At 34.9% G+C, this 27,242-nt stretch overlaps 1 protein-coding gene across 1 annotated transcript in view; it reads left to right on the top strand.

Moving 5' to 3' along the window:
• Positions 1 to 237: 237 nt before the first annotated feature.
• Positions 238 to 27,242, top strand: part of Malrd1 (MAM and LDL receptor class A domain containing 1) — a 658,798-nt gene continuing 631,793 nt past the window's right edge. The window contains exons 1-2 of the mRNA XM_027928635.2: positions 238 to 436; positions 23,242 to 23,382. Of these exons, the coding sequence (XP_027784436.2) occupies positions 238 to 436; positions 23,242 to 23,382 (340 nt within the window). The remainder of the gene's footprint in view (positions 437 to 23,241; positions 23,383 to 27,242) is intronic.

The raw sequence follows: 27,242 nt of genomic DNA, 5'->3' as shown, positions 1-27,242 counted from the left end.
AGTTAGCTACAGAAATGGTGCAATTACTCAAGTTAAATATTTTCTAAAGTCACTCCTCTGAAAGAGTAAAGTAACTACTTGAGAAGTCATTTGTTAGAGTTGCAGCCAGTTACCAACAGAATCCAGTCCCAAGAAGCAAATCCAGAAAACAAAAAAAAGGGAGAAAAGGAAAAGAATGTCTCCAATTATGGACTCACCTATTACAACTGCCTGATCTTTGATACACAACACCCAGTAATGCTCTTCTCCCTGGCTACAATGTCAGCATTTCCAATGAATGGAGCTTTCTGTTTCTTTTGGATTTCCTGTGTTTTCATTTTTTCACTGGGTCAGCAAGGAACGGAAGCCTTTCAGTGTGACGATGGGGTCTTCTTGCCACCTGACAATGTGTGTGACTTCACAAATCAGTGTGGGGACAATAGCGATGAGCAGCAATGTAAGTGTCATTCTCCTCTTTTCAATTTCAGTACATCTTCAAACCAGGGACTTATGAGCAGCCTAGGAGATTCAGCTAGATTCCTGGCTCTGCTTTGGTTTTATGTTATATGCCTTTAGGTTAAGTTAGATGCTAAAGTATATTGTTTAATAAAGACTTGGTCAATTCTTAAAAATTATTTTAATTAATATGAAATCACTAAGATTTTTAACTGTGTGGAATGTATTTTATCAGTTTTTACATGGCTGTAAAGAAGGAGTAATAAGCAAAAATGAAGCTTTTAGTGCTAGATTAGTGAAGCAAAATTCAAAAGAAACTCATCAATGAGGTCATAAAATGCTATGATGGAAATAATGAGTTGAAATTTGAATTTATATGGAAACATTTAATATGAATTTTAGCTTGGATGGGTAGATTTTATTTTCTTTTATAGACCACTACCTTCAAGTGAGTTGGTATCAATTGAACCTGTAGCACAACTCTGGCTTGTGATTTTGATTTCAGCATATTGGAAAAAGGACAAACATCAGGGAGTACAGGACCTACATTTGAGTTCTAGGTAAACCATTCACTAATTCTGTGATCTTGAACCTGCATTTTATTATAAAAGATCCTAAAGTCAGAAAAAAAAAAAAAAACTCTCACAGGTGGGAAAATACTCCATTGCTTCCTGGAATAGCAGTAATGAACAGGAAACAGTTACCAAAGGAAGATATGTACTATGACATAGATGTGTCTGTGGTTTCCATTGTAATGTGAAACCTTGCAGGAACACTAATTTTGGCAATGGAGACTAGTGTCCTTCTCGCACACAATAGCCTTCTATCAATGATGTTTTCATAAAATCACTGCAGGGTAGTTGGTGGTTCATATAGCTATTGATGCAATTAATTATCTGATGTCACTAATTCTATTATTGTAAGTCACTTTGCTCAAAGTTATATTTTTTAAATTTTTTATCAGTGTTTAAAGAATTCTTCATTTTCTTCTACTAAAATAAGACTCTACAAATTCAATGTTGCTATTATTTGTCTCCTATTTACATGTTTATCATGATTACATTAAAACAATAAATCAAGATTACTGAAGAATTTCTTCTTGCAGAAGGAAACAGGCTAATGATTTTTTCCCCCTATAGCTATCATGCTGTTCATATTTAGCAACTATTAAATACAAAGCCCTACCAAGGACGGGACTCATTTGTATTTGTCCAATTTTCCCGGAGAGGCTAAATGTGGGTGTGCTGGCCCTTGCTCCAGTCTGTCTGGGAAAAACCTTCCTGCTCCTCGGTGAGCAGCGAAGAGGAACCACCCAGTTGGTTTGACAAGAAGTGCAAAGCTTCTTCCATTATTAATCTCTATGAAGCTCCCTTTAGCACTCTTGCTGCGATAACATGCATGGTCTTGCTTCAGGGAAAAGGTTAATGTAAGGAAGGAGAAAGCTGCTGAGTGGGAAAGGTCTCCTCTGCATGAAAAATTCTAATAACTCTCAGCCTCAGAGGAAAGCAAAGGCACGGATCTGTCAAATAAACACATTTCATTTTAAATGTTACATTGGGAGGTCACCTTTTGGCTTTTTTGCTTTTCATTTTCTTTTCCGAGAAGTTTCCACTTCGGTATTTTATTTAAAATGTGGACAAAAACTTGTAGATAAAATGTAGAATCACTTTAAACACTCTCTTTTGTATACCATGCTAGGGGGATAATGTGGTGAAGGAATAATGATGGCCAAGCAATTTCACCCATGAAAACCTGTGGCGCTAAATTTATAGACTAGAGTTTTAAAAATCTAACTGTATAATGAGGTTAGAGTAGCTGCATTTAAAAGAAAAATAGAATCAATCTATGCTGCCTTTACAATGGTGTGACCTTTAAAGAAATAGATTAATATGTAAGACTTTTCTTAATAAAATTGGCATAGTTGAAGTTGCATTTCAGTTGCAACAGATGCTATGAATAGGTTTTAGAAAATGTTCTTATTTGGCGGGATGGATTTCTTTTTAAGAATATATGAACCTGTTATTTTTAACTCAATTTTTTTTCTTTAAGATATTAGGTAGAAAATGCAAATATTCAAAATGGAATAAATTCTATTTACAGACAATATTAAAAATACTTAATATATAGTGAGCAAGAAGAATAAATTATAGATATAGCAGTTGTTCAGGTTTAGTGTTGACAAGAATCCCTCATTATTAGAATTCATTGGCATCCTTAGCCAGGGATATAAATGTTGCAGTACTGGACTGTGTATTGTTTTTAAAATCGTATTTCTAGTATTGCATTTTTTTTTTACTTCTATGCTAATCCATACTGACTGCTTCTTTATTCTCTCCTTTTGCTTTTATTGATGATGATGATGATTTTGATTCAAGGGATTGAATCCAATGGCATTTTACACAGAGCCACATACCCAGCCCTTTTTATTTTTTATTTTGAGACAGGGTCTCACTGTGTTGTAAAGTCTGCCTTCAAACTTGTGATCCTCCTGCCTTGGCCTTTGGAGTGGCTGGGATTATAGGTACGAGTCACCATGCCTTGGCTGAATATTATTTTTAATTGAAAAATTATGATTGCATTTTTGACAAAATGCTATGTGGATAAAAATAGGTAATGATTAAATCATAAAATTAAATATCCATCACCTCTCTTACTTATTTTTGGTGATGAGACATTTGAAATTTACTTTTTGTTATTTTGTAGTATATAATACATTGACTATATTCTTCCTGCTATGTAAGAAACCTCAAAAGTCATTCCTCTGCATTTCAGAAATTTTGTACCCTTTGATGAATAACTTCTCAGCCTGTCCCCACAGCCTCTGGTAATCACTGTTCTAATTTCTACTTCTATGAGTTCAACTTTTTTTAGATTCCACATATAAGTGACATCATGAGGTGTTTTGTCTTTCTGTGCCTGAATGATTTCACTTGGCATAGTGTTCTCCAGATTTAACTAGGGGTGTCACAAATGACACATTTTCCTTCTTTTTAAAGGTGGAATCATGTTCCATTGTGTATGCATACCAATTTGTGTTTTGTTCATGCATCCACTGATGAACACTTATATGAATTCCCTGTGTTGGCTATTATGCAGAATGCTGCAGTGAACTTGGGAGCACAGATATCCCTTCAACATATTGATTTCAGTTCCTCTGGATATATACCAAGTAGTATCTCTGCTAGAACATATGGTAGTTGTATTTTTAGTTTTTTGAGGAATCCCCAAACTGATTATAAAAATGGCAGTACTAATTTACATTCTCATCAATAATGTACTCATTTTCCCTTGTCTCTGCATTCTTGCCAACATTCACATTTTATCTTTTTTTTATAGCAGCCATTCTAACAGGTGTGAGCTGATATTTCATTGTTGTTTTATTTTGCATTTCCCTAATGATTAGTGATGCCGAGCCTTTTTTCATATACTTGCTGACCATTCATTTCCTTTGGAGAAATGTCTGTTTAGATCCTTTGCCCAACTTTAAATTAGATTGTTTATATTTTTCTTTTTCTTTCTTTTTTCCTTGTTGCCATTGAGTTCTTTCAGTTCTGTATGTATTTCAGATATTAACTCCTTATCTGATGTGTACTTTGAAAATATTTTCTCCCTTTCTGTAGAGTGTCTCTTTACTTTGTTAATCACTTCCTTTTCTGTTCAGAAGGTTTGTAGTTTGATGGAATCCTGTTGGTCTATTTTTGCTTTTGTTGACCATACTCTCAGAGTTATATCTAAAAACTCATCTTTATTATTTTTTTTTCTTCTCCTAACTTGAGACTTTAGTTAGTTCTTCTTTTCCTAGTTCCTTAAGGTATAATGTTAGATTGTGTATTCGAAATCTGCTTTTCCATAGAGGTGATTGTCACTATGAATTTCCCCTTTAAGATTGTTTTTTTGTACTCCATAACTTTTGTTCTGTAATGATTCCATTTTCATTTTTCTGGAGGTATTTTTTTTTTTTTTAATTTCCTTTTTGATTTCTTCTGTGACCTATTGAATGTCATGTCTTGGTCAAGGGACCTTGGTTTCTGTCACCTATTGGAAGTGTGTTTCATTTTCACATATTTGTGAATTTTCCAAGATCTCATCTACTACTGATTTCTAGTTTCAGGCTTTGATATTTGATATGATTTTAATCCTCACAAATTTGATAAAATTTATCTTGTGGCCTAAACATCTCTCCTGGAGAATATTCTATGTGAATTTGAGATTTTTCATAATCCTGTGTCCTTGGTTTGGTGTCTGGACATTTTAGAAAGCAGCCAGCTGTTTTTTGGTGGTGCTAGACCTTTACTATTTATTCTAGCCTGAGATTTATTTTTTTAATTGAACTGGGGGCACTTAACAACTGAGCTGTATTCTCAGCCCATTTATATATATTTTTATTTGAGACAGGGTCTTGATAAGTTGCTTAGGGCCTTGGTAAATTGCTGAGGCTGCCTTTAAACTTGTGATCCTCCTGCCTCAGGCTCCTGAGCCACTTGGGTTACTGGTGTGCACCTCCACTCTTGGCTAGCCTGGGATTCTGGTAGTGATCTAGGACAGATAGGCTCTGGGGTCTGGTTCTCTAGTTGGGCTGGAACACTATCTGTGCTCTGAGGTCAAGTGGAACTGCTGGCTTTGCTCTGTGGTCTAGTAAGACGACTGGCTGGATGACGTATCAGGCAGAGCTGCTGACTAGGCCCTTCGATGACCTCAGATAGAGCAGGATCTTCTCTGGCTGTGCAATACTGTTGTTTGGAATCTGTAGTGGGGCAAAGTGCTACACATTGACTATGAGGCTGGATGAGGCCTACAGGGTCTCTACTAAGCCACCTAGGGTGCACAAGGTTACCCTTTCTCCATAAATATGCATAGATTGGGCTGGCCTCCATTCCTTGAGAGGCTGAAGCAAAGCATTGTGCCTTGGTTAAATCACTGGGTGGCTGCTGGGATAGGGAAGGGCCAGATTCTTTCCTCCTCAGGTAATTGCTGACCTGCTTTGGAATGGCTTAAAGTGAGGCCCAGGGCTGGTTGGAGAAGTTGGCTAAGGACTGAAGCCTGGAAGACCTAGAGGCCATGCTTCCTGCACAGCAGTGCTGTTGGCTAGACTAATGTGGCACCTCTGTTGTCTGGAGTCCAGAGCTACGCCCTTGATCTGCACACTGGCTGTGATGAGCCCCATTCCTGCTCTTATTGTTTCTAATTGACCCCAGATAATTGAGTTCTGGTGATAACCTCCAGGGAGAAGTCAGCCTCCCAACTCTATGTTCCTCTGTGGGAACCCTGGGCATGGGGCAATCTCAGTGTATAGCACTGTCCTGTCTTGGTTAAGGGACAACAGTTAAAGAAACTGTTCCTCTTACCCTTCAATCTGACTTCTCAATTCTGTAACTGACAAGATGTCCCAGCCTCACTGCCAAATTCTGAGATTTTCGTAAATGTATTCTTTGTGGATTGTTGATAATTGAACTTCTGTGGGAAGATGTGAAGATGAAAATTATTCTGCCATCTTGCTGACATTATTCTCATATCTTCTTTTCTCTTTGATTTTTTACTTTTTTTTTTTTTTTTTTGATATCAGAGTCATTTTACAGTGTACAAAGATACTCTAGTTTCTCTTTTAACAATTGCTCAAAATCATATGTCTTGGGCTGGGCTTATGGCTCAGTGGTAGAGCATTTACCTAGCATGTGTGAGGCACTGGGTTTGATCCTCAGGACCACATAAAAATAATAAAATAAAGGTCCATTGACAACTAAAAAATATTTTTAAAATATTTGTCTTTGTTTTATTCTTACTTAACAATAAATAGAACAGTATTATTTTTGTTGCTACCATTTAGATCCAAATCAACTAAAAGATTATGAAATGTACTATTAATGTAGCATGGATATATGTCCCATGCAATGGATCACCATCACTGGAGTGTTGTCAGTTACCTAAAATTCCAGAAAATATTCTTAGAATTACTTTTGCATTCCTGAGGTTGGTACTAAAATTAGCTGTTACATATATTTGCCTTTAGAGCCAAATTTACTATGATTCAAAAGAGAATGTATTCAGTTAATCTGACATTTTTTCCCATTGCCATATGTCACAGTTTAGAATATTTCTATTCATTCTGGTATTTCACATGGAGTAGCACTCTAGTTTTGTATTTATGATTTGATGGTATATATCATGAAGTCTTGAGGTTATAAATAATTTCTTTTGCATTTTTCAATTTAGGAACATTATTTTTTTCAAAACATGTTTATTTCATTTGTATCTAAATTTATATATGAAATGTGGAAAATATGTTTGTTGAGTATTGGTTCAGTATAAACAATGGGATGGGAAAGGGCTTTTTATCTGGAAAAGGCATGGAGGAAATTTGTTTTAAAAAATTACATTTTTACAATCTGAAAAATAATATTTCATCAAATAATGTGAAGAACAATCAGTATTTCTTTGGTAGGATGACATAAAAATCAACTACTTTTAAAAGTCATTGGTTTATTGAAGTACTTAAAGTTTGTGTATGCTGAAGACTCTCTTCCTGGTTTGCAAATGGCTGCCTTCTTGCTGGGTTCTCGCATGGCAAAGAGACAATTCATCTCTCTTATATATCTTATCATGGTATGAATTCCATTCCAATGACTCTATTTTCATGACTTAATTACCTCCTAAAAGCTCCACCTCCAAATACAATTGCATTGGGGACTAAGGCTGCAACATCTGAATCGCAGGGGACACTCACATTCAGTCTGTAGCACAACAGAATTATTTACATGAGATATCTAATAATAATTATGTAGGGTGTCTCTGGTGAAAATTAGAAGAAATTACAAATGTAGAGGAAAAAAGACTCATTCTAATACAGTGCTTCTTAATATGACACTTCAATAGTATAAGTAGGCATATTATCATAAAATTAATTTACTTGTTGATTATATTCATGTGCAAGGTCTGACCAGGACAAATATTGGAACCTGATAGTGTCTTACAAGTTCAACTGGAAAAGTTAGTAATAATAGCTAGAAATAGGCAGAAGAAAAAGACGAATGGAAAAGAAATTTCATTAATTGAACTATAGAAGTAAATCCTGAAAACTACACCAACATTATGAGAAATAATAATTAGAAAAGAGTATTTTTAGAAATATTAAGCATATTTGTAATACATTTAATACATGATAGTGGCACCCCAAATCAGTTGAGATGGAATAGGAGCTAGTGATCATTTCTGCTGATAGGTGTACAGTACATACAGTATGCCCAGAAAAGTTATGCAGTTTCCACCTGGTATTCACTTAATCCTTGCCAGTACCAAAACAGTGGTATTTTCCCCATTTTATAAGTTAATAAAAATAAGTCCCAGTTTAGGAAAACTAAAGATCAAAGGACACAGCTATGCAGTGGCTGAGCTGGGATTCATGACCAATTCATGACCTTTCAGATTTTGGAACCCTCATTACGAATCAGACAATACTATTTATTGTGTACAACAAGTGACTGTGAGGCAATTTCATGAAATAATATACAAAAATTTTCTAAACATAAAATAGTAAATGTTAACAATGAAGCCAAAATCTTTATTGCTCTTGATAATCAGTTTTGAAAGCTAGTTTCTCTTCTATTTTGATGGGAAATAAATCCTCAAAATATGTTTGTTGTCTATTGGTGCAGTATAAACAATGGGATGGGAAAGGGTTTTTTATCTAGAAAAGGCATGGAGGAAATTTTTTTTAAAAAAATCAGTAAATAAGAGTATTTAAATTAAAATTTTCAGTGTATTGAAAGCACCACAAATAAAATGAAAGAAGAAAAATGTTTGCAATATATCTGAAAAATAATTGTTTTCCAGGCCAATACATCAAAGAAAAGATGCATTTTCTCATAGAAATATGGGCAATAGTTCCAAGAAAGCAACTTACATAAAAAGACAAAGACACATGAGGAAGTGAGGTACTTCACCATTAATCAAAAACCACCATGGAAAGCAGAAGCCAATCACTAATTTTTTAGTGAAATAAGCACAAATAATAAATTAATGTTATTGTTGAGAAGACTATGAGAAAAATAAACATTATTATATACTATAGGCAGAAATATTATAAACTCTTACATTTTGAATAGTATTTTTGTAATATGAATAAGGATGATTTAAAGAGTGTTCATACACCCTGAAAAAAGATTTTAATTTTAAGAATTATTTTAAGAAATAATTTAAAAGAGTTCATGTAAAAAGTCTCCTCACAACTAAGTTGAATATGGTAGAATTAGAAATAATCTAATTTTATGATATTAGGTTCATGATTAAATGAATTATGATATACATCTATACTATGGACATCTGTGCAGCCATCTGTCAAAATTTTGATGCTATTTAAAAGTGGGGAAATGCTTATGATATATTTTTGCGGGAAATTATGATTACAATCAAGAAAATGTTTTTAAAAATATGGCCTCGCATTGATTAGAAGATAGTAGGTGAAACTATCTCTGTATTAGGCTTATGTTTGATTTTTCTTTTTGTATCCCAATATCTGTAAAATATCACCTATTGTTTTTATTGTCAGAATAAATATTTTTTTTACAATAATCGAATGTCCGGACTTCCCATTACCTATTGTGTTTTAGAAATGAGAACAAGGTAATATTAGGCATCTAAGCTACATCACAGGATTCTTTCCTCTCTCCTTTCTATTTTTTTTTCTCAGAACTTATGATAGAGATTTTTGTTTTCCTTTCAGTTGTAGATGTTATTTTGTAATCAGAGTACGAAAATTGAAAATTTTCTAGTAATATAATACATCAAAGTTCGATTAGCAAATGCAGCCGGCTTCAATGGCTTGTGTAGCAGGAATTAAGTCCTATCAATCATTGTCTAGGCCTATCCATGTTCAGGGCCTGGCAATCGTCTTTCCCCATCACAGCTGCCCATCTGGGTAACCAGAAGTATGGACTTTTCCCTTTATTTTAGATCACAGTGACAGAGCACCCTCTTTCTTGTGCATGTATGTATATGTGCCCACCTACCTGGTCATGCACATGTGTGCCCATCAGTACCCACAGCTTCTCCTGTTGATAAGCCTTGCATCCCATGCAGTGGTCATCAGGGACGGACCTCATCTTACAGCACTGAGGACTGTCCCATGGCTCCTCTGTGGGGGTGCTTCTTTGAGTGCAACAGCTTATCTGCTGATTGGTGCTCAGCTTCCCCGGTGCTTTCTTAACTGGACTACAGTTGCTTGGTCACCACACAGGATAGCCAGTCCTTACTGTGGTCCCTGGAGGTCAGGTCCTTTTTCCTCCCCTTCTTCTAACCCCAATTTACCTCCTTCAATCTTGTTTCTATTGTCGCTGTTGTCTTCTCTAATACCTCCCCCAGCCCTGTCTCCTAGGAGTGAAACCTTCTCATTCTCCCACTGTTTTTTCCAACTCAAATCCTCTGGTGTAAATTCTATGTCCTGTCTGCTATTCAAGAACCAGTTTCTAGTCAAAACTGAACAATGTCTGTTTCTTCTTATATTCTAGAAACTATGATTTTTAACTCTTCAAGATGCAAAGAGCAGAGTGGGGTCATACTGGGAGGTGAAGAGAAGTAAAACATATAGTTATTAAGATTTCAAGACTTGTTGCCAAAGTGATCTACCCAAAGCTTCTGAGAGTCTCAAAGCAGGTTCACAAGATGTTCAGGAAGAAGGTGATGCCATCTCTAAGTGGGTTTGTTCAGAAGGAGCAAGAACCCTGGGAGGAGAGCATCATCTAGCTGTCCAATCCATGTGTGTGAAATTATGTGTGTGGGAGAAGTGGCAAAGAAATGCTGGAGGGAGACAGGGCCAAGGACCAATAGGAGATGGGTTCTGTGTAGTCTGGAAGGTCATTTGATGAGGAAAGTAGAGATCTATGTGTAGCATGTGTTCCAGCTATCAAATAAGATGGTTGGATTTTCTCACAATGAAACTAAATCTGCAAGTTCTTTCAGGTATCACAGGCATAACCATGGAATTCACCAAAATATATAGTGAAGTGCTGAACTGGGAAGTCCAGCATGGGAATCCTGCCTCTGTGCTGCACTAGAGGCCATAAACAGAGAATTTAGGAAGAATCATTTCCATAATGCTGAGAGTTGGAATCTGGAATCCAAATTTCCAGGGGTCCTGATTTCCAGGCAGGCCCAGAGAAATCTCTGCTTCTCTTATGCTGATAAGGTATTCTAAAGATCCTCATTCTTAGGTTTTAGTTTTCAAATGAACAAAGAGGCTTTGAGGTTCTACATTCCTATAGCTCATGTAAAGCCATCTAAAGTGTTTGTAGAAAATTTCTAAAATTTTCACTCAGTCTTTGCTTCTGTGTGTACTATGATCTGTTCTGTTATTTTATGCAACATCTTCAACTACAATGGGTTATTCTTTGAAAAAAACAATAATGTCTTTTATTGCAACAGACAATCATTAGTACCATTTTGCATGAACGTCTATTTATCCTTTGGACGTTTGGAGTACATAGTCATAATCTTAGAACAACTATTATCATACAGGATAAAGTCCTTAAGCTCTTCTAAGTCATCAGACTTGTTTTATCAATGTGAAGAAGGTGAGGTATAATGTTAAGGATCAATAGCCCAATATATGCAGCTATTTAATGGTGATCCAAGATAAAGCAAGGTTCCTCTGCATATTGTGTTTGAAAGAGGTGTAACTGCATACCTTAGAACAGTACTTAAAAAATCTGGTTTTCATGCATTGAACAACTTTAAAAGATAGTATAAAATATAGTAAATTTCATAAACAGAATGAACAATTTGTATATGTACATAAATCTCTCCTAAACTTTCTTTTCAATGACATTTAAGTATTTGAAGTTTTATTTATTTTATAGCTTACCATGGACCCAAAGAATTTCAGGTTTGTTATATATGAATTCCACAAACTTTTAGAATGATTCTATTGGGATGGATTAGAAAAACAAGTCACTGTGTGTACTGAGATAAAGTGTGTGCGTGTAATGAGATAAAGAGGACAGTAGCACAAAATTTTACCAAGACAAGGAAAAAATGAAACCTGAGCATATAGACCTGCACACTGGTCTCAATGCAGATGATGAAAGGCCTTTGGAATTTGCTTAAGGATGACTGGTAGCTTTAAAGCCAGAGGAGGTAAAAAATAGGACATATGGAGAAGGGAGTTAAGAATGTTGGATTCCCAAACTGAAGAAGGCTTTGAATATTTTAACAAAAAGTACATTTTTTTGGGGGGATGGGGTTACCAGAAATTCAACTCAGGGGCACTCAGCCACTGAGCCACATCCCAAGCCCTGTTTTGTATCTTCTTTAGAGACAGCATCTCACTGAGTTGCTTAGTGTCTCACTTTTGCTGAGGCTGGCTTTGAACTCTCCATCTTTCTGTCTCAGCCTCCCAAGCTGCTGGGATTACAGATGTGTGACACTGCCCAGCAAAAAGTATACTTTTTTATATGTAGATAAAGTGAATTAAGCAACTCCTTATTGAAATTTTTACTGAGATAAATTCTGAAAATTTTCCAGAGAGCAGGAGATAGTAAATGGGAATTATTAGTACTCATTTCAACTAATAATAAACAGTATGAATGTGTTTGACTTTTATTGTTTATTTTAGTTAGAATAAATATGTTAATGAGATGTTTTATTATTCATATGCTAACTTTTGTCTTACTTCCAACACTATTTTCCTTCTATGAGAGCTTATCTTAATCTTGCTCCGGAATCTGAGCTTCTGAGAACTAGAACTGGAAGTGTATATATATATATATATATATATATATATATATATATATATATATATATATATACACATATACGTATATATATATATGTATATGTGTATATATATATATATATATATATATATATATATATATATATATATATTGTATGTATGTTTATTAGATTTCTTCCGTTATTTAGGAAACAGTCTTCATAAAATATTTTTCATGTCAAATAACACTATTAGGAACTTTTTACTTTTGGCAATTTTTGTATGACTTGGATGGTGATACACATAGTTGTGTAATATAAATCATTTTCTTGAACATGTTTTGATATCTAGAATTGTTTCAGAGTTGCAGACTGTTTGTATTCATAAAGGGCAATGGAAATAGAAAAAAGGTGATCCATATGTAATGTGGATTGTCCTTTTATCTCTCAATATGATTTTGTAAAAAAAAAAAATAGCAGTGCTTCTTCCCTGTGAAAACATGAAAGCATAAAAAAAAAAAAAAAAAGTACCCCAGCACATTCTGAAGGTTGGCTGGTCAGTGAACCTTTCTTACAGGGAGAGACTAAAACTTTTCTAGAAACTTTTTTTTAAAAAAATTCTATTCTTCAGAATTCCTTATCACATTTCCAACAAAAGAAGCCTTATAATAACTAGGGTAAACTTGATGGGGACTTGGAATTTGGTGAGATTTTCTTAAACCAAAGAGAGAGACAGGGAGATAGTATGTTAAGCATGCTTCTCTGAAATGATACTATGCTTCCTGAGCTGCAAGCAGTTTCCCTAATATTTTGAAGGCAATGATAAAAAAATCAAAATGTTATTTCCATTAGGGCAGAAAATTTCCCTACTTCTCTTATTTCTAGAAGACTGATTTTTACTTAAGAATTAATGTATGTTAGATAGACTGAATGGTTACTGGTTTACTGACTGACTAAATGATTGGAGGGATTGTCAGTTATGTTATTTTCTTTCAACATGGAATTGGATAAAACTATACAGCCTTCCCAGGAAGTCTGTTCCTGTTTTGTGCTTCAAGCCTACAAACTGATGAGAAGGATATTTGGCTTTTGAGCTCCATTTGACAATTTCAAGGACCCCTTGCAACAACAAATGGTAGACTGTTTCTTCCATAAGCAGAATGTTTTCTGAGGCCAATATCTGTTTACTTGTAGAACTCCTGCCTTTCTTTCATCTCATGCTCTTATTTTCTGTTTATAAACGAAGATATTTGTAAATAAACAATTTCTACATGTGCATGCTGATATTCTAGGCTTGGTTAGGAATCCTGAAAGAAGGCTTGCACCAAATTTACAAAAGCAAGGACCTTGAATTATACAGCTTTTAAATGAAATTCCATAAAAGAAATAGGACTAGAATGTAATATTTTTCTACTTCCTAGATATAATTATTATTTTCTAAGGGGAACATTTGCTTGAATTTGGAAATTTTACATCTTTTGAGAGAAGTTGAATATTTATTCAGGAAAAAACATAAATTTATTTGTTTACAGATTATCCTACTTAATAGAAAATGACTTCAAGCAACTTTTCATTCAAAGTCCTGAATTCATTTTAATAGAAATTATTGAAAAAAACATTAGATTTTCTGGGCAAACTGGTGCTCTGGAATACAGAATTCTATGTACACAACTATGCAACATTTCTAATACTTGATTGTATTCTGCTGAAAGCTGGAGTGAATTCTACAAACACTGGAGACTTCCTTTGAATGTTACTAATTCTAAGTCAAAGTTAAATTTGAAGCATGGTTTGATAATCTTTTTCTGATTAACATAAATCCCATCAATGACACAATTCTTGTCAAAGATAATCTCAACCTGAGGTTTAAGGCAACAATTTGACAAGAACATAGCTTAAGTAATACTGGACAGTTCTGGTTTGCATTGCAAAAGTGCTAATTGCATTTGCTTTCACAGACCTTTGTGAGTTAGAGTTTTTCTTGCTACTGCGTTGATTAAAAGAATAAAATTAATTCAGCGTGAAAGATAAGAATTTCTCTGATAAAAACGAATTGACATTTTAAAATGCTAAGTCAAATTATAGTAATCTTTTATTAAAATTTATTTTTGAGAATTGTTTAATTCTACTTTCATTTAATTAGAATGTTTTAGATTAATTTCATCCTTCTTAGGAACTGGTCATTAATTTCTGACATTGTTTGAGAGTAAGGGAGATAATTCTTTATGGAAAAAATTTTATATGTTATCTACATGTAAAACAAAACAATAAAATAAACTTGAATTCTATGTAAAAAATTATGATTATGTAATACATAGCTTTCCTCAAAAAATTAAAGTACTCACAAACTTGGAATAGTAGGGAAAGACTTCAACAAAATAATAGCTGTACATGAAAAACCCACAGTAACAACATACTAAAAGGCAAAAAATAGAAATAGTTTCCTTAAAGGTCAGGAATCAAAAAAAAAAAGTATGTTGGCTTTAATCATTTCTATTCCACATGGTATTGGAAAGTCCTGACCAGTGCATTTAGGAAAAATAAGTTTTAAAGAAAGAAGTTAAAGTATCTCTGTTCATGTTCACTGTTAACAGAACACATAATTTTAATATTAAGGAAAAGAGATAAAAGATGTGTGTATTGAAAACAACAAATCATTGCTGAAAGAAATTTACATAGAGAAATTAATGAAAATGTATTTACACTCGGAGCTACCAAGAAATTTTTATTGCAGCAGTGTCTGATTAACAGGAAAGGAAGAGAAAGAGAGAGAGGGAGAGGGAGAGGGAGAGAGATTGTGAGAGAAGAAAGAGAGAAGAAAGGGAGAGGGAGAGAGCAAAACTGGATTGGGGTGGGGGAGAGCAAAGCACAAGAGAGAGAGAGAATACAAGAGAAGAATGAGAGAGAGTTCGGGCAGGAGAGTTTTTATAGCCAAAATCTAATGGGGTCTCTGGGTCTGCAAGCTTCCTTGTTGGCCTACAGTGATAGGATCATACAGTAGTTGCTAAGGGTGTCATCTGCCTTCAGGCAGACAGGGCAGGGGCCAGATGTGGGTTTCTGTTGTACCAGATGGGTGGGGGTCAAGTGTTCAGCCTTGAGTGGGTTGAGTGTCCAGACTTGAGGCAAACAAGTGAAAAGGAACCAGACGGGGGAAGGTGAGGGTTGAGTGTTCAGCCCACCATCAGCCTGCTCCGCAACCAACACATTCTATATTCATTAATTGGAATAGTTAATATTGATAAAATGTCTCAAAAATCCAACATTTTTTTTTCATGAATAGTAAAAACCCATTTTAAATGTCATGTGGGAATCTCAGTGGACCTCAAGTACACAAAACAATGTGGAAGAAGGACAAATTAGAGGTCTCACACTTCCTGATTCACAATTATTTTACAGAGCTATCATAATTAGAAATATGGTGCTTGTATGAAACAGTCATATAGACCAGTGGAAAAGAATACAAAACCTAGAAATAAGTGCTCACATATGGTGTCCAGTGATTTTTGAGACTGGTGCCATAATTATTCAGTGAGAAAGGGTATCTTCGTGTGAAAAGAATGATCTTGAACTCTTACCTTGTACCACATACAAAAGGCTAACTCAAAATGGATTAATTGAAAACAGAAAGATTAGAGCTAAAACTATCAAACTCTTGGAAGAAAAGAGGGGGAAAGTTTCTTGATATTGGACATGGATATCTTGGAAATGACACCAAATGCACAGGCAACAAAATGAAAAGGAATTATTCATCAAAGAACACTGTGAATGTGGTGAAAAGGCTATCCATTGAATGAGAGAAAATATTGGCAAATCATATATCTGACAAGGGATTTATATGATGTCCAAACTGTATAAAGAACTATGATTCAACCACAAAGAAACCAAACTGATTTCAACATAAACAAAATACTTGAATAGGCTTTTGCCCAAAGAAGATGTACAAATATCCAATAGACACATGAAAAGATCTCAACAATACCAACCACAGAGAAATGAAAATCGAAACCACAATATAATTACTTGTGTTGTGGTTTAGATCTGGAATATCCCACCAAAGGCTCATGTGTTGGAGGCTTGGTCCCCCTTCGTAGCATGTCAAGAGGTGGGACTTTGGAGAAGCGATTGGATCATGAAGGCTCTGACTCATCAGTGGAATAACCTATGGATAGGTGAAGTCACTGCTGTGAGGTACTGGGACCTACAGGCAGGTGGGGCATGGTTGGAAGAAGTAGGTCACTGTGGGCTTGGCTTTGGGGAGGTTATCTTGTCCTGGGCTCCTTTCCCCACCCCATGCTTTCTTTCCACCATAAGTTTAGCAGTTTTTCTCTGCTACTGCCTACTGCCATGATGTTCTGCTTTACTTTAGTCCAAAAGTAATAGAACCAGCTGACTGGATGGAAACATCGGAAACAGTGAGACAAAATAAATGTTTTCTTCTCTAAGTTGTTCAAATCAGGTATTTTAGTACCTGATATGACATATAAGCTGACTAATAGAACTTCACATCCGTTAGGATGGCTATTGTAAAAACAACAAGCAAAAATCTAGAAACATGCCATGTATTGGTGAAGATGTGGAGAAACTGGATCACTTGTGCTTTGCTGATGGGAATGTAAAATCTTGTAGCCACTTTGGAAAACAGATGGCAATTCTTCAAAAAAAAAAAAATTAGTCATAGAGTTTTTGTGTGCTACTTCAGTTTCATATCTGGGTATATATCCAAGAGAAATGAAGTAGGCACTTAAAGAGATATTTGTTCATCAGTATTCAAAGTAACATTATTCATGAAACCCCAAAGCTGAAAGCTACACAGTGTCCATTGGCAGATGAATTGATTTAAAAATGTGATTTTACATTTACATTTTTATTTAGTCTCAAAAAAAGAAGGAAGGAAATCTGATGCATAGATAAACCTGAAGACATTATACTAAATGAAATAAGCATATCACCAAAGACACTTTATTATTCTATTTATATGAATTACCTAGAATAGCCAAATTCATAAAGACAAAGGTAGAATAGTGTTTGCCACGGAATTGGGATAGGAAGAAATGGGAATGTAGAGTTTGAAGGGTATAAAGTTTTTGTTTTGCAAGATGAAGAGTTTTAAGATGGATTGTGGCTGGTTTCATAACAATGTGAATATACACTTAAAATTGTTAAAATGATAAACTTTCATGTAATGTTATATCTTACCACAATAGAAAATTTGTAGTACTTATTGTTATGGAAAGACTACACCTATGTCTCCCAAAAGTTTCAGGATAAAGAAAAATCACTAAGTTGGACTGAGGTAAAATCATGAACTAAGCGTGGTTTGATTTTTAACATTTTCAATCTCACCCCCCTGCTTTCTAGAACTTTCCTAATAAGCATTTGAAACTGTGCTCTGATGTCTAAGAACTTCATGTCATAACGATTTACCCAGACCATTTTCTTTCCTTAGTTCTGGATTATCTGTCTTTCACTATCACTGCCTTCCTGTTTCCTCAGCAGTATGCCCAAGTTGTTACTTTGCGATATAATTTAATATATTTTTTATCCTTTTTTGGTGTTAAAGATTGAATATCTGAGACATTCTTTAGTGTTTTTTTTTTTTTTTTCCTTGTGTGGTGCTGGGAATTGAACCAGGGCCTTGTGCATGCAAGGCAAGCACTCTAGCAACTGAGCTATCTCCCAGCCCCTCTTCAGAGGTTCTTTAATGAGAGAATCTGATGCTGTGGAAGCCAATTCAGGAGTTAATTGTGCCTTCCAATCAACCTTTAAAATGCACAGTGGAGGCATCCTTCCTCTTCGCAGTAATTCTAACTTTCTGGATCATAAAATTGAAAACAAAATGATGAGCTTCACAAGTTGAAAAAGTTGAGGAGCTTGGATTTTACCCACATTTTCTGTATGCCACTTCTCATTGCTCTTTATATGGTCTGACTGTATGTTAGTCCACACAATTTAGGGATGGGGTGGTCGCAGTAATCTATGTGGAAACCAATTTTATTATAGCAAATAATTTCTGAGTTGAATGTGAATGTATGGTCTATGAAATGAAAAAGCAGAGCAGCCACAATGCATAGGCAATTATTCAAATGGTGTAAAATGTACAGTTCTGTATTGGGAGGGCACAAATGAATACTTAAAAAGCTTTCTGGTTTTTGAACAATCCAGTAGTTCATGATTATGTTCTTAAATACATAATTTTAAATGTGAGCTGAATAGATATATTTCATAACAAAACAAATCTCTGTTGTGACTATTCAGAGGGAATAATGTTTCATTTAGCTATTTTTTCCCAGTTTTAATACGTCCAGAAATTATGATCATTAGCCTGTGTATTAAAAAAAAAAAGAACATCACAAACAGATATCAACTAAATCATTAGGTTGCAAGGTACTTTCATGGTTTTTAAAAAATATTTGTCACCTGTGTAAGAATGTCTGCATTTTATACACATATGTTTTAGTCAACTTTCATGCGGGCATTACTAAAAATCTGACAAGAATTGTTTTAAGGAGGAAAAGTTTATTTGGGGGTTTATGGTTGTAAAGGTTGCAGTCCATAGATGGCTGGCTCCGGGTAAGGCAAGGCATCATGGTAGAAGTGATTAAATTAAACCTTTTATAACCCAATTATTTCATCTCTAAACTTTCTTGCATTGTCTCACATATGATCTTTTAGGAGGATACCTCATATCTAAACCAAAACAACATAACTGCTGAAATATGGTGATAAAATAATCTAGAATATTTCATAATTACAGATCATAGTGAAATTGCTGAGAACTTAAGTAAAACTTGAAAATGGATGCTCATTTATGTAAATATATGCATAGCCAATTAAATGATACACAAGAACATACTCATGGATTGTTCAGTGACCAGGATACATTCTGAGATGTGAATTATTAGGCAGTTTCTGTGTTGTCTGAACATCATAGAGTGTACTTACACAAACGTGGATTGTATAGCTTGCTATGCATCTGGGCTATGTAATATAGCTACTTTTCTAAATGTGGTTTACAATTAACTGAAACATTGTTAAATGTTGCAAATATATACATACATACACTGACTATATAATTTAGTTCATTTTTGTTCAACCAGATTCCCTTGATCATTAAGGGTCTTAAGACCCCCTAATAACTGGGTATTTTAGCTATTCTAAATATCCCAAAGGGCTTAGAGAAATTGTAAATTTAACTATGGAGTCAAAAAGACTGGATTCCAACCTTGACCATAGCTATCTTATTTTATAAAAGTTCCCTAATGTTTAGAAGATATTGTCTTATTTTCCTCAAGTTGAAAATGGATTCATGCCTGATTCATGTTGTTATTATAAGAAATAAAGTACTGCACAAAACAAATAATGTCAATCGATTGTAGCAATAAGGATTCTTGTTATTATTACAGAATACAGATGGTGAACAAAATCATTAAAAAATAGGGAATCCAAGTTAATAAAATAGACTTCTGACACTGAAGCAGGTTTAGTTAACTATTAAAAATGAGAGTTCTAAATTGGCTCTCCATTCTCAGGGATGATCTCAAGAAAATGCACCAGATAAATTATTAGTATTTATTATTAAACAGTACTTTATGTGAAAAAGTGAACAAGTGATGATTATGTTCTTGCAGCTGGGTTGCCTGCCAAGCACCAACTATTAGTTCATATATTTACTGCCACTGTGCATAATTCAATTAGTCAGGGAAAGAGAGAACTTGTCAAAGGACAATCTCCACAGTTGCGAAGGCCTACAAACCAAGGAATAACTATTTGCAATTGACAGCGTCTATTTTTAGAACATGACATTTGCAGATATTGTATAGTGGAATAAAGCATTATACGGTTTATTTTGGGGGAACAACCAAGTGCTTAAATTCTTCTGTTTCTCTCCAAATTCTTGGATCCATTATACCCAGAAAAACCAACAACAATAAAAAATAAAAGACTGAAATGCCTCTCTTGTGATGAAACTCCTAGCAGAGGGGCCTTTGTGGTTTGATTTTCCCAAACCTAAAATTCTGATATGACTGGGTGGCAGGAAGATCAAGTTTGTAAAAGTTTGGAGAAGCCTTAGAATGTTGTAAGCAGAGCTTAAATAGGTGATTCTGATGGGAATTCAGATGTAATAATAGTTCCTAATATTTCAAGGAATCTGGGAGCCGTGAAGGATATATATATATAAAAAATATCATTAGATCCTCCTAGCAGTTATTTAAGGGAGATGGTAGGATGTTATTATTCTAATCTTTCAAGTGAAGGAAAGGGATTGAATGGTTTGGGTAAGGGACTCAGTTAATATGAATTCAAATCAGGAGTACGTCTCCAGTTGTTTGACCCCATGTAATACTCTTTTCGTTTGAGCCCATTGTCTTTTATGTGCAGTAATTTATTAGAATATAATATACAAAAAGCTTTGTATTAATAAAGTAGCCATAGATTTGGTAAAAAATAATCTGAGGTTAATTTGTATTTGTCATTTGTTGCTAGCTTTTCTTTTTCTACTATTGTCTTATTTCTTACAGAGTCTGTGATGGTTAATCTGAATTATCAATATGATTGGACTAAAGAATATCTAAGATTAAGAGAATTCTGGATGTTTTGATGAGGGGGTTTTCTGAAATGATTGGCCTGTGGGAGAGCAAACTGGGTGGGGAGATTGGCCCTGAATGTGGGCAGCATAGTCTAGCAGGCTTGGAACATAGATGAAAGAAGAGGTGGAAGAAGGAGGAAGATAAAGCAGATGCAAGCTTGATTCTTCTTGAGAAGGTGCCTGAGAAATCAGACTTCAGCTCCTTCACTGTTCCAAAGCAGACTCTGAAAAGAGATTGTCCAGGGAGTTTCCAGGACTTTACTGATGACATAGGGGTACATCCTTGGTCCTTCTTGTTCTAAGGCTCCAGCTTTTGGGACTGAGTGGCTCCTTGTTCCTTTGGCTCTCTAGCCTTTACATGGACATTGTAGGACTATCCAACTTCTGATTCTGAAATCCAATCTAATAAATCTCCTAATAAATCATTTATCCTGAAAGTTCTATTTCTCCAGAGAACCCTGACTAATGCAGATTTTCATACCTGGAGTGGAATCATTGCTATGACTAACCTATGTGGTTCGTTTGCACTGGGAAAAGTTTGGAGAAGCCTTAGAATGGTGTAAGCAGAGCTTAATAGGTGATCCTGAGGGGAGCTCAGGAGTGCAAAATGCCAAGAGAAATGCAGATAGCAAAAACTGTGCTATTGAGGTTTTAGAGGGCAATGAGGACTTAATTGGGAACTGCAGTAGAGGTCATTCACATTACATCCCAGAAAGGAGATTGCCTCCATTTTGCCCAGACCCTGAGAGTTTCTATAAGACTGAATTTAAAGGTGATGGATTATTTAATATAATAGAGGAAACTTCAAGGCAACACCAAATTCATGTAGTGGCATGGTATGCAGGTGGCTTTTAGTAAGGTTTACTGTAAGAATCAGAAGGAGAAAGAAGCGGGGGAGGGAGGGAGGGAGGGAGCGTCTATCTAGATGATCTCTGGGATTTTTGGTCAACTCACAGTTGACCAGAAAAGCAATTGGAAAATTGGGCCTAAGGAAGATCTAGTTGCTGGAGACATTACCATCACTACAGAGAAACTAAGTACTCTGCACAGGGACAATAGGAAAGATGCATTGAGGACATCTCAGGAATCACCAAGAGCAAACACACGGCAGGCTCAAGATGTAAAAATGAAAACTCACTTAAGAGAACCTGGAGGCACACAACTTTGCACAGGGTGCCTAGGAGGTTGTTTCATCAGGATTGGTTCACTGTGCTCAGCCTCCAAGTCATGCAGAGAGTGCTGCAGCTGTGGTCCAAGGGGGACTGGCTACAGCTTGAACTGTCAGAAGACCATGTCAGCATCCATACGGTTCCAGTTCTTCAGGAATGCAGGATTCTGGAGATAGGGCATCAAGGAGTCTTCCTCCAAGATATCCAAGGAAAACCTGGTAGACCAGGCATAGTGGGCAAGGTCATAATCACTGTGGTATCCCCTGAAAGGTTGATAAATGAGGCTGTGAGAATAAAGCCAAAGCTGGAATGGAGAGCCCAGCTTGAATTAAGAGATGCCAGTGAAGTGGAATATCTGCTGAGGAAAGCTGCTGACTGTGGACAGAATCAACCTAAGATAGAGGCCTCATGGACCATCACCTTGAAGGCCATAAGGTCAGGGCTGCTCAAGCCCTTTGAAACTCACATCTCACTACCATTTGCCCCAGATGCTAAATGTGGAACTATAGGAACTAATATATACCTGCCTGGGTTTCTGTCTTGGTATAATCCCATTTTTTCTTTCTGTGCCCTTATTTCTTCCTTAGGGAATGGAAATGTTAAAATTTATCATTTTATATTGGATATATGTAACTTGCTTTTGAGTTTTACAGGGACTTACAGCCAAGAGTTTGTCTCAAATCTCAGATGAGACATTAGATGGTGAGAACTGTAACTTAATTAGTGTATTAAGTCATTTGATGGGTTGATAATTTGCAAGGAGCTGAGTATGGTGGTGCATGCCTGTAATCCCAGCTGCTCAGAAGACTGAGGCAGGAGGATTGCAAGTTCAAAGCCAGTCTCAGCAACTTTGTGAGGCCCTAAGTAACTTAGTGAGACCATAGCTCAAGATAAAAAAGTAAATAGGACTGGGGATGTTGCTCAGTGGTTAATCACCCTGGGTTTAGTCCCTGGTACCAAAAAAAAAAAAAAGTTTTTTGAAAAGATTATTGAGCTGGCTTGTGACTACAGGTAGGTAGGATTTGGCTGGAGGAAGTAGGTCACCGGGAGAGTGCCTTGGGGGTTTATATTTCATCATTGGTGCCTTGCTCTCACCTCTGCTTCCTGGCTACCATGAACTGAGCAGTTTCCCTCTGTCCCATGCTTCTGCTATGATGTTCCCTCTGCCTCATCTTGGGACCAGCGAATGGAGTCTACTGATCATGGACTGAACTTCTGAAATCATGAGCCATAATATACTTTTCCTCCTCTAAGTTGTTCTTATTAGGTATTTTGGTCCCAGTGATAACAAGCTTACCAATGCAAAGCCAAATGAGATTGTGCAAGCTAATTACTTTTTTCTCTCATTAGGCTCAAACTACGAAAGATGTGATTTTGAGGATGGGCTCTGCAATATGGAACAAGAAGACAGTGTACAACTTGGTTGGAAAAAGAGAAATGGGATGACTGGTCTGTCACCACCATTTCACGATCACAATGGTGATATGTCTGGTAATTGCTTTGAATTTTTAAAATTTCCTTTATTTCTTCATTTGTTTATTTCTTACTTTTTTTGTCCCAAGTATATGATTAGGTCAGTAGAACCTTGACTGATATTTACATTGTAATAATTATAGTGTCTAATTTTATGTATTCTTTGATCATTTTTGGAATATTTCTGATTCTAAAGTATTCCAGCAGATTATCATAATTGGGTTCCTGGGATTCCAACAGGTCTATCTAGATGATCACTGGGATTTTGTTAGTTAATTTGATACCTTGTGAAGTTGTAAAATGTAAATATGATAACACTATATACATTATACAGTCAAATTTTTTTTTGCTTTTGGCTGGACTGGTTTCAGCTCTGTCTAGTAATGTTTGTTTAATCAGGCTCACTAGAAAGCTCTATGGACTGCCCACTGGACTTTGAAGTGATTCTGGAGCCAAAATTTTATTCCTTTCTCCATTTGTTAATTAATGAATTTAATTTACTCAAAATTGTATACAGTGATTAATTTATATAAGTGAGAGAAAATCAATTCCATGCCTGCTCTCATCTGGTAGGTTTCAACATAATATGAAGAAAGATACCACATTGCCTGACTAAAGGCTGATTATTTTTATAAGAGTGATACTTCCTTCAAATAAATATAGGACATATTCAAATATGGATAGCGCCCTGGGAAACATTTAAAGCAAGCAAATATTCAGGAATTAGTTATTAGTTTGGAATTGTTTTTGTTAATATTATACCTATTATTTAGAATCCTTGTTCTGTTAGTCCCTACCTGTAAGATCTTGATATATTTACTTTTTTGAGTCTTAGTTTTCAAAACTATAAGGATAGTAGTACTAAGTTCATAGGATGGTTATTGTAAGAGCTAAATGGATACTGTTGGTAAAACTTATTATAGAACACCTGGCCTTAAAAAGTAGGTTTTCAGTAGAGTTCTGAATAATTTTGGTGTTGCTGTTTTTAACTTCTATATAAACAAGATGAAGTTTCTTATTTTTTTTTAGCTTTATTGTCAAACAAATACATTTGTTTAGAATTTTTAATGATTGTTAATAATAAGTTAACCTAATTCCAAAAAGAAACCAGTTTCATTGATAGGACCAACCACTAACTGTAATACCTGGGGTTTTATTATAGATTTGGTAATGTTAGAGGGTGATAATCAGTTTTGCTCCCAAACTTTTGCCATTGCAATGTCTCATGGATTGCTGATTTGGCACATCTGCCCATCAGTACCTCTCTATTGTTTTTTCCTTGTACATGGAAGGTTTTTCACGGCCTATATTACTTACCCTCATCTTCTTTGGAAACAGAATGCCTGATTTTCCTCTATCTTTTGCATTGTGTTTCCTGCCTTGCTTATCTTCTTTTTTTTTCTCATTTTCCTATGCTTATTTTTGGATAGCCTCATTAAGAAATGAAATGGGAGGGGTGGGCAGTGCATATTAAAGAAAAATGAGAAGTTGTATGGACATCCATCCTTTAATTATATCATCTGGATGGATTTAAAAATCTCTGGAGTGAGAGTAACTGGATTAGGAATTTAGACCTGTCCACCTGTTGTCTGGTCTCAGTTTCCTCAACTGTAAAATGGGGTTGAAAATAATACCAAAAGCTGAAGAGAAATAAGAGGTAAGTTATTGCCTGGAATGATCAATTTAAACCTGGTGATTTTAATAGTAGTCATGTATCTTTTATAAATATAATTAAATGTTAAATTAGGAGTATGCCTTAATAAGAATTTTAGGTAAGAAAATTTTCTGGCTTAAGATATTAAATGTTAGAACATTTTTGTAGAAAAATTATCTTGGAGCTTTGTCTCCATTTCAAAATCCTATTTCCTTAGTATTAATCCAATTTTGAGTTACTTACTCTTGAAATAATTTACCAGTGCTTCAAAATAAGATTTTTTTATTATGTAATCAATGCCTTGAGTTTTCACTAAATTTGAAAATCTATTAGGACATTAAAAACATCACTCCTGTGTCAATATTTGAAATCTAATAAAGCTCAGGGGTAGAGAGACTAAAGCGTAGTATTGATTTTTAAGAGCATATAGCATTGCACTTGGATAAGATAGTAACACTACAACACATTCAAATACATCTTCACAATGATAGCGTGACTATTTAAAAACAGTAGTAAGAATATAAATGTTTTAAATAATTATGGAATTTGGCTGATATCAAGAGTGATGTAGATGTTTTTAAGATGTATGATTCACTGGAAATCTAAAGTGTATATAGGCTATTAAACAAAAAAATAATTTATTTGTAAAGTTTACATTTCCCTTTATGCTACAGATGCTGTTTTCCTTTTTGGGTATTTAAAATTACTTTAAAATGAGAACAATTAGAACTTTTGTCATTTTGATCTATTGTTAAATGAGATCTGAAATCTATGTATTATATTATGAAATATATACTCTATTAAATAAACCCAATGTCAATATTTTGTTCTGTAGGGATGACTTGTACTACATATGTAATCTACATATATTATAAGTCCTACAAATCAATGTCATGATATTTTGCTTTAAACAGTATTTAAAAAAGACAAAACAGCCTTTTATCATATTTATTATTTACAATACTTTCATATGTTTTGATCTTCTGAGTTTGTCTCTGGTATCATTTGTCTTCAGCTTGAATAATTCTGCTGGTGATAAATTATGTTAGTTTTCCTTCTCTGAATGTTTTTATTTTGTCTTCATTTTTGAAATACATTCTCACTGGATATAAATTTTTTTAGTTTTTTTCTTTTCCCTTTGTATGTTAAAGACATTATTTCATTGTCTTCTGGCCTTCCTACTTTCTGATGTGACATTCATAGTTTCAAGTTGTTGTTTTTGCTATTTGTTATATATCTTTGATGTTTTGATGCTTTCAAGATTTGATCTTTATCTTTGGTTTTCAGCATGAGATTTTAAATTTTTACCCTACTTTGGTTAGTTAAGCTTTTTGAATTTGAAATAAATGTTTTCTGCCAATTTTGGAATGTATTCTGCCTCTACTTATTCAGATTTTTTTTGTGTGTCCTATTCTTTCTATTCTTTCCTTCTTATACTTTAGCCATCAACATATTAGACTCTTAAGCCAAACACAGTATTACACAATGTTTTATTGTATACTTTTATTTTGTTATTTATTTTTCAGAATGGACAATTCCAGTTGCTTCATCTTCAAATTTTATTATTTTTCTTGGTCACCTTCATAATCATTATACTCATAAATCCACCTAATAATTTTTTTTAAAAAATCAAATATTATATTTTCAATCTAAAAGAATATTATTTATTTATTTAATTTGGTTCTGAGCATCGAACCCAGTGCTTCACACGTGCTAGGCAAGCACTTTACCGCTGAGCTACAACCCCAGACATGTAGTAAAATTCTTATCTTTCCATGCATAATAAGCATATATTCCTTACTCTGCATAATTTTAATTGCAGTTTTCAAATCCTTGTTTGTTTCATCTTGGAGTGGCCTTCTATTGATTATCCTTTCCCATGATCTGATCTCATTGCCCTAATTCATTGTCTGTAAAATAATTTTGGATTTTATCCTGGATGTTATGAATACTGATATCGTAAAGGTTGTGGATTCTGTACTCAGGAATATTTTTTCAGAGAGTGGGGATGATTTGTTTAAGCAGGTGATTAACTTGCATAGACTCAAGCTGTAAACTCTGTCTTGTTTGTTGTAGGCTGCGTTCAAATATCAATGCAGTTCTTTTGGTCTTAACCCCCAGAAGTGTTCCCTCCACTCGCAGGTTTCAATGTTAGCCTGGAGGCTTGGATAGAGTTTGTTCATCGAATATGGGACACCTTTTATTCTGGCTCTTTTTAAAATTT

This window comes from Marmota flaviventris, chromosome 12, assembly GCF_047511675.1.
Source record: "Marmota flaviventris isolate mMarFla1 chromosome 12, mMarFla1.hap1, whole genome shotgun sequence".
In the NCBI taxonomy this organism is placed as follows: domain Eukaryota; kingdom Metazoa; phylum Chordata; class Mammalia; order Rodentia; family Sciuridae; genus Marmota; species Marmota flaviventris.
Note: the sequence above shows the minus strand (reverse complement) of the source record. Positions and strands in the feature narration are given on the sequence as shown.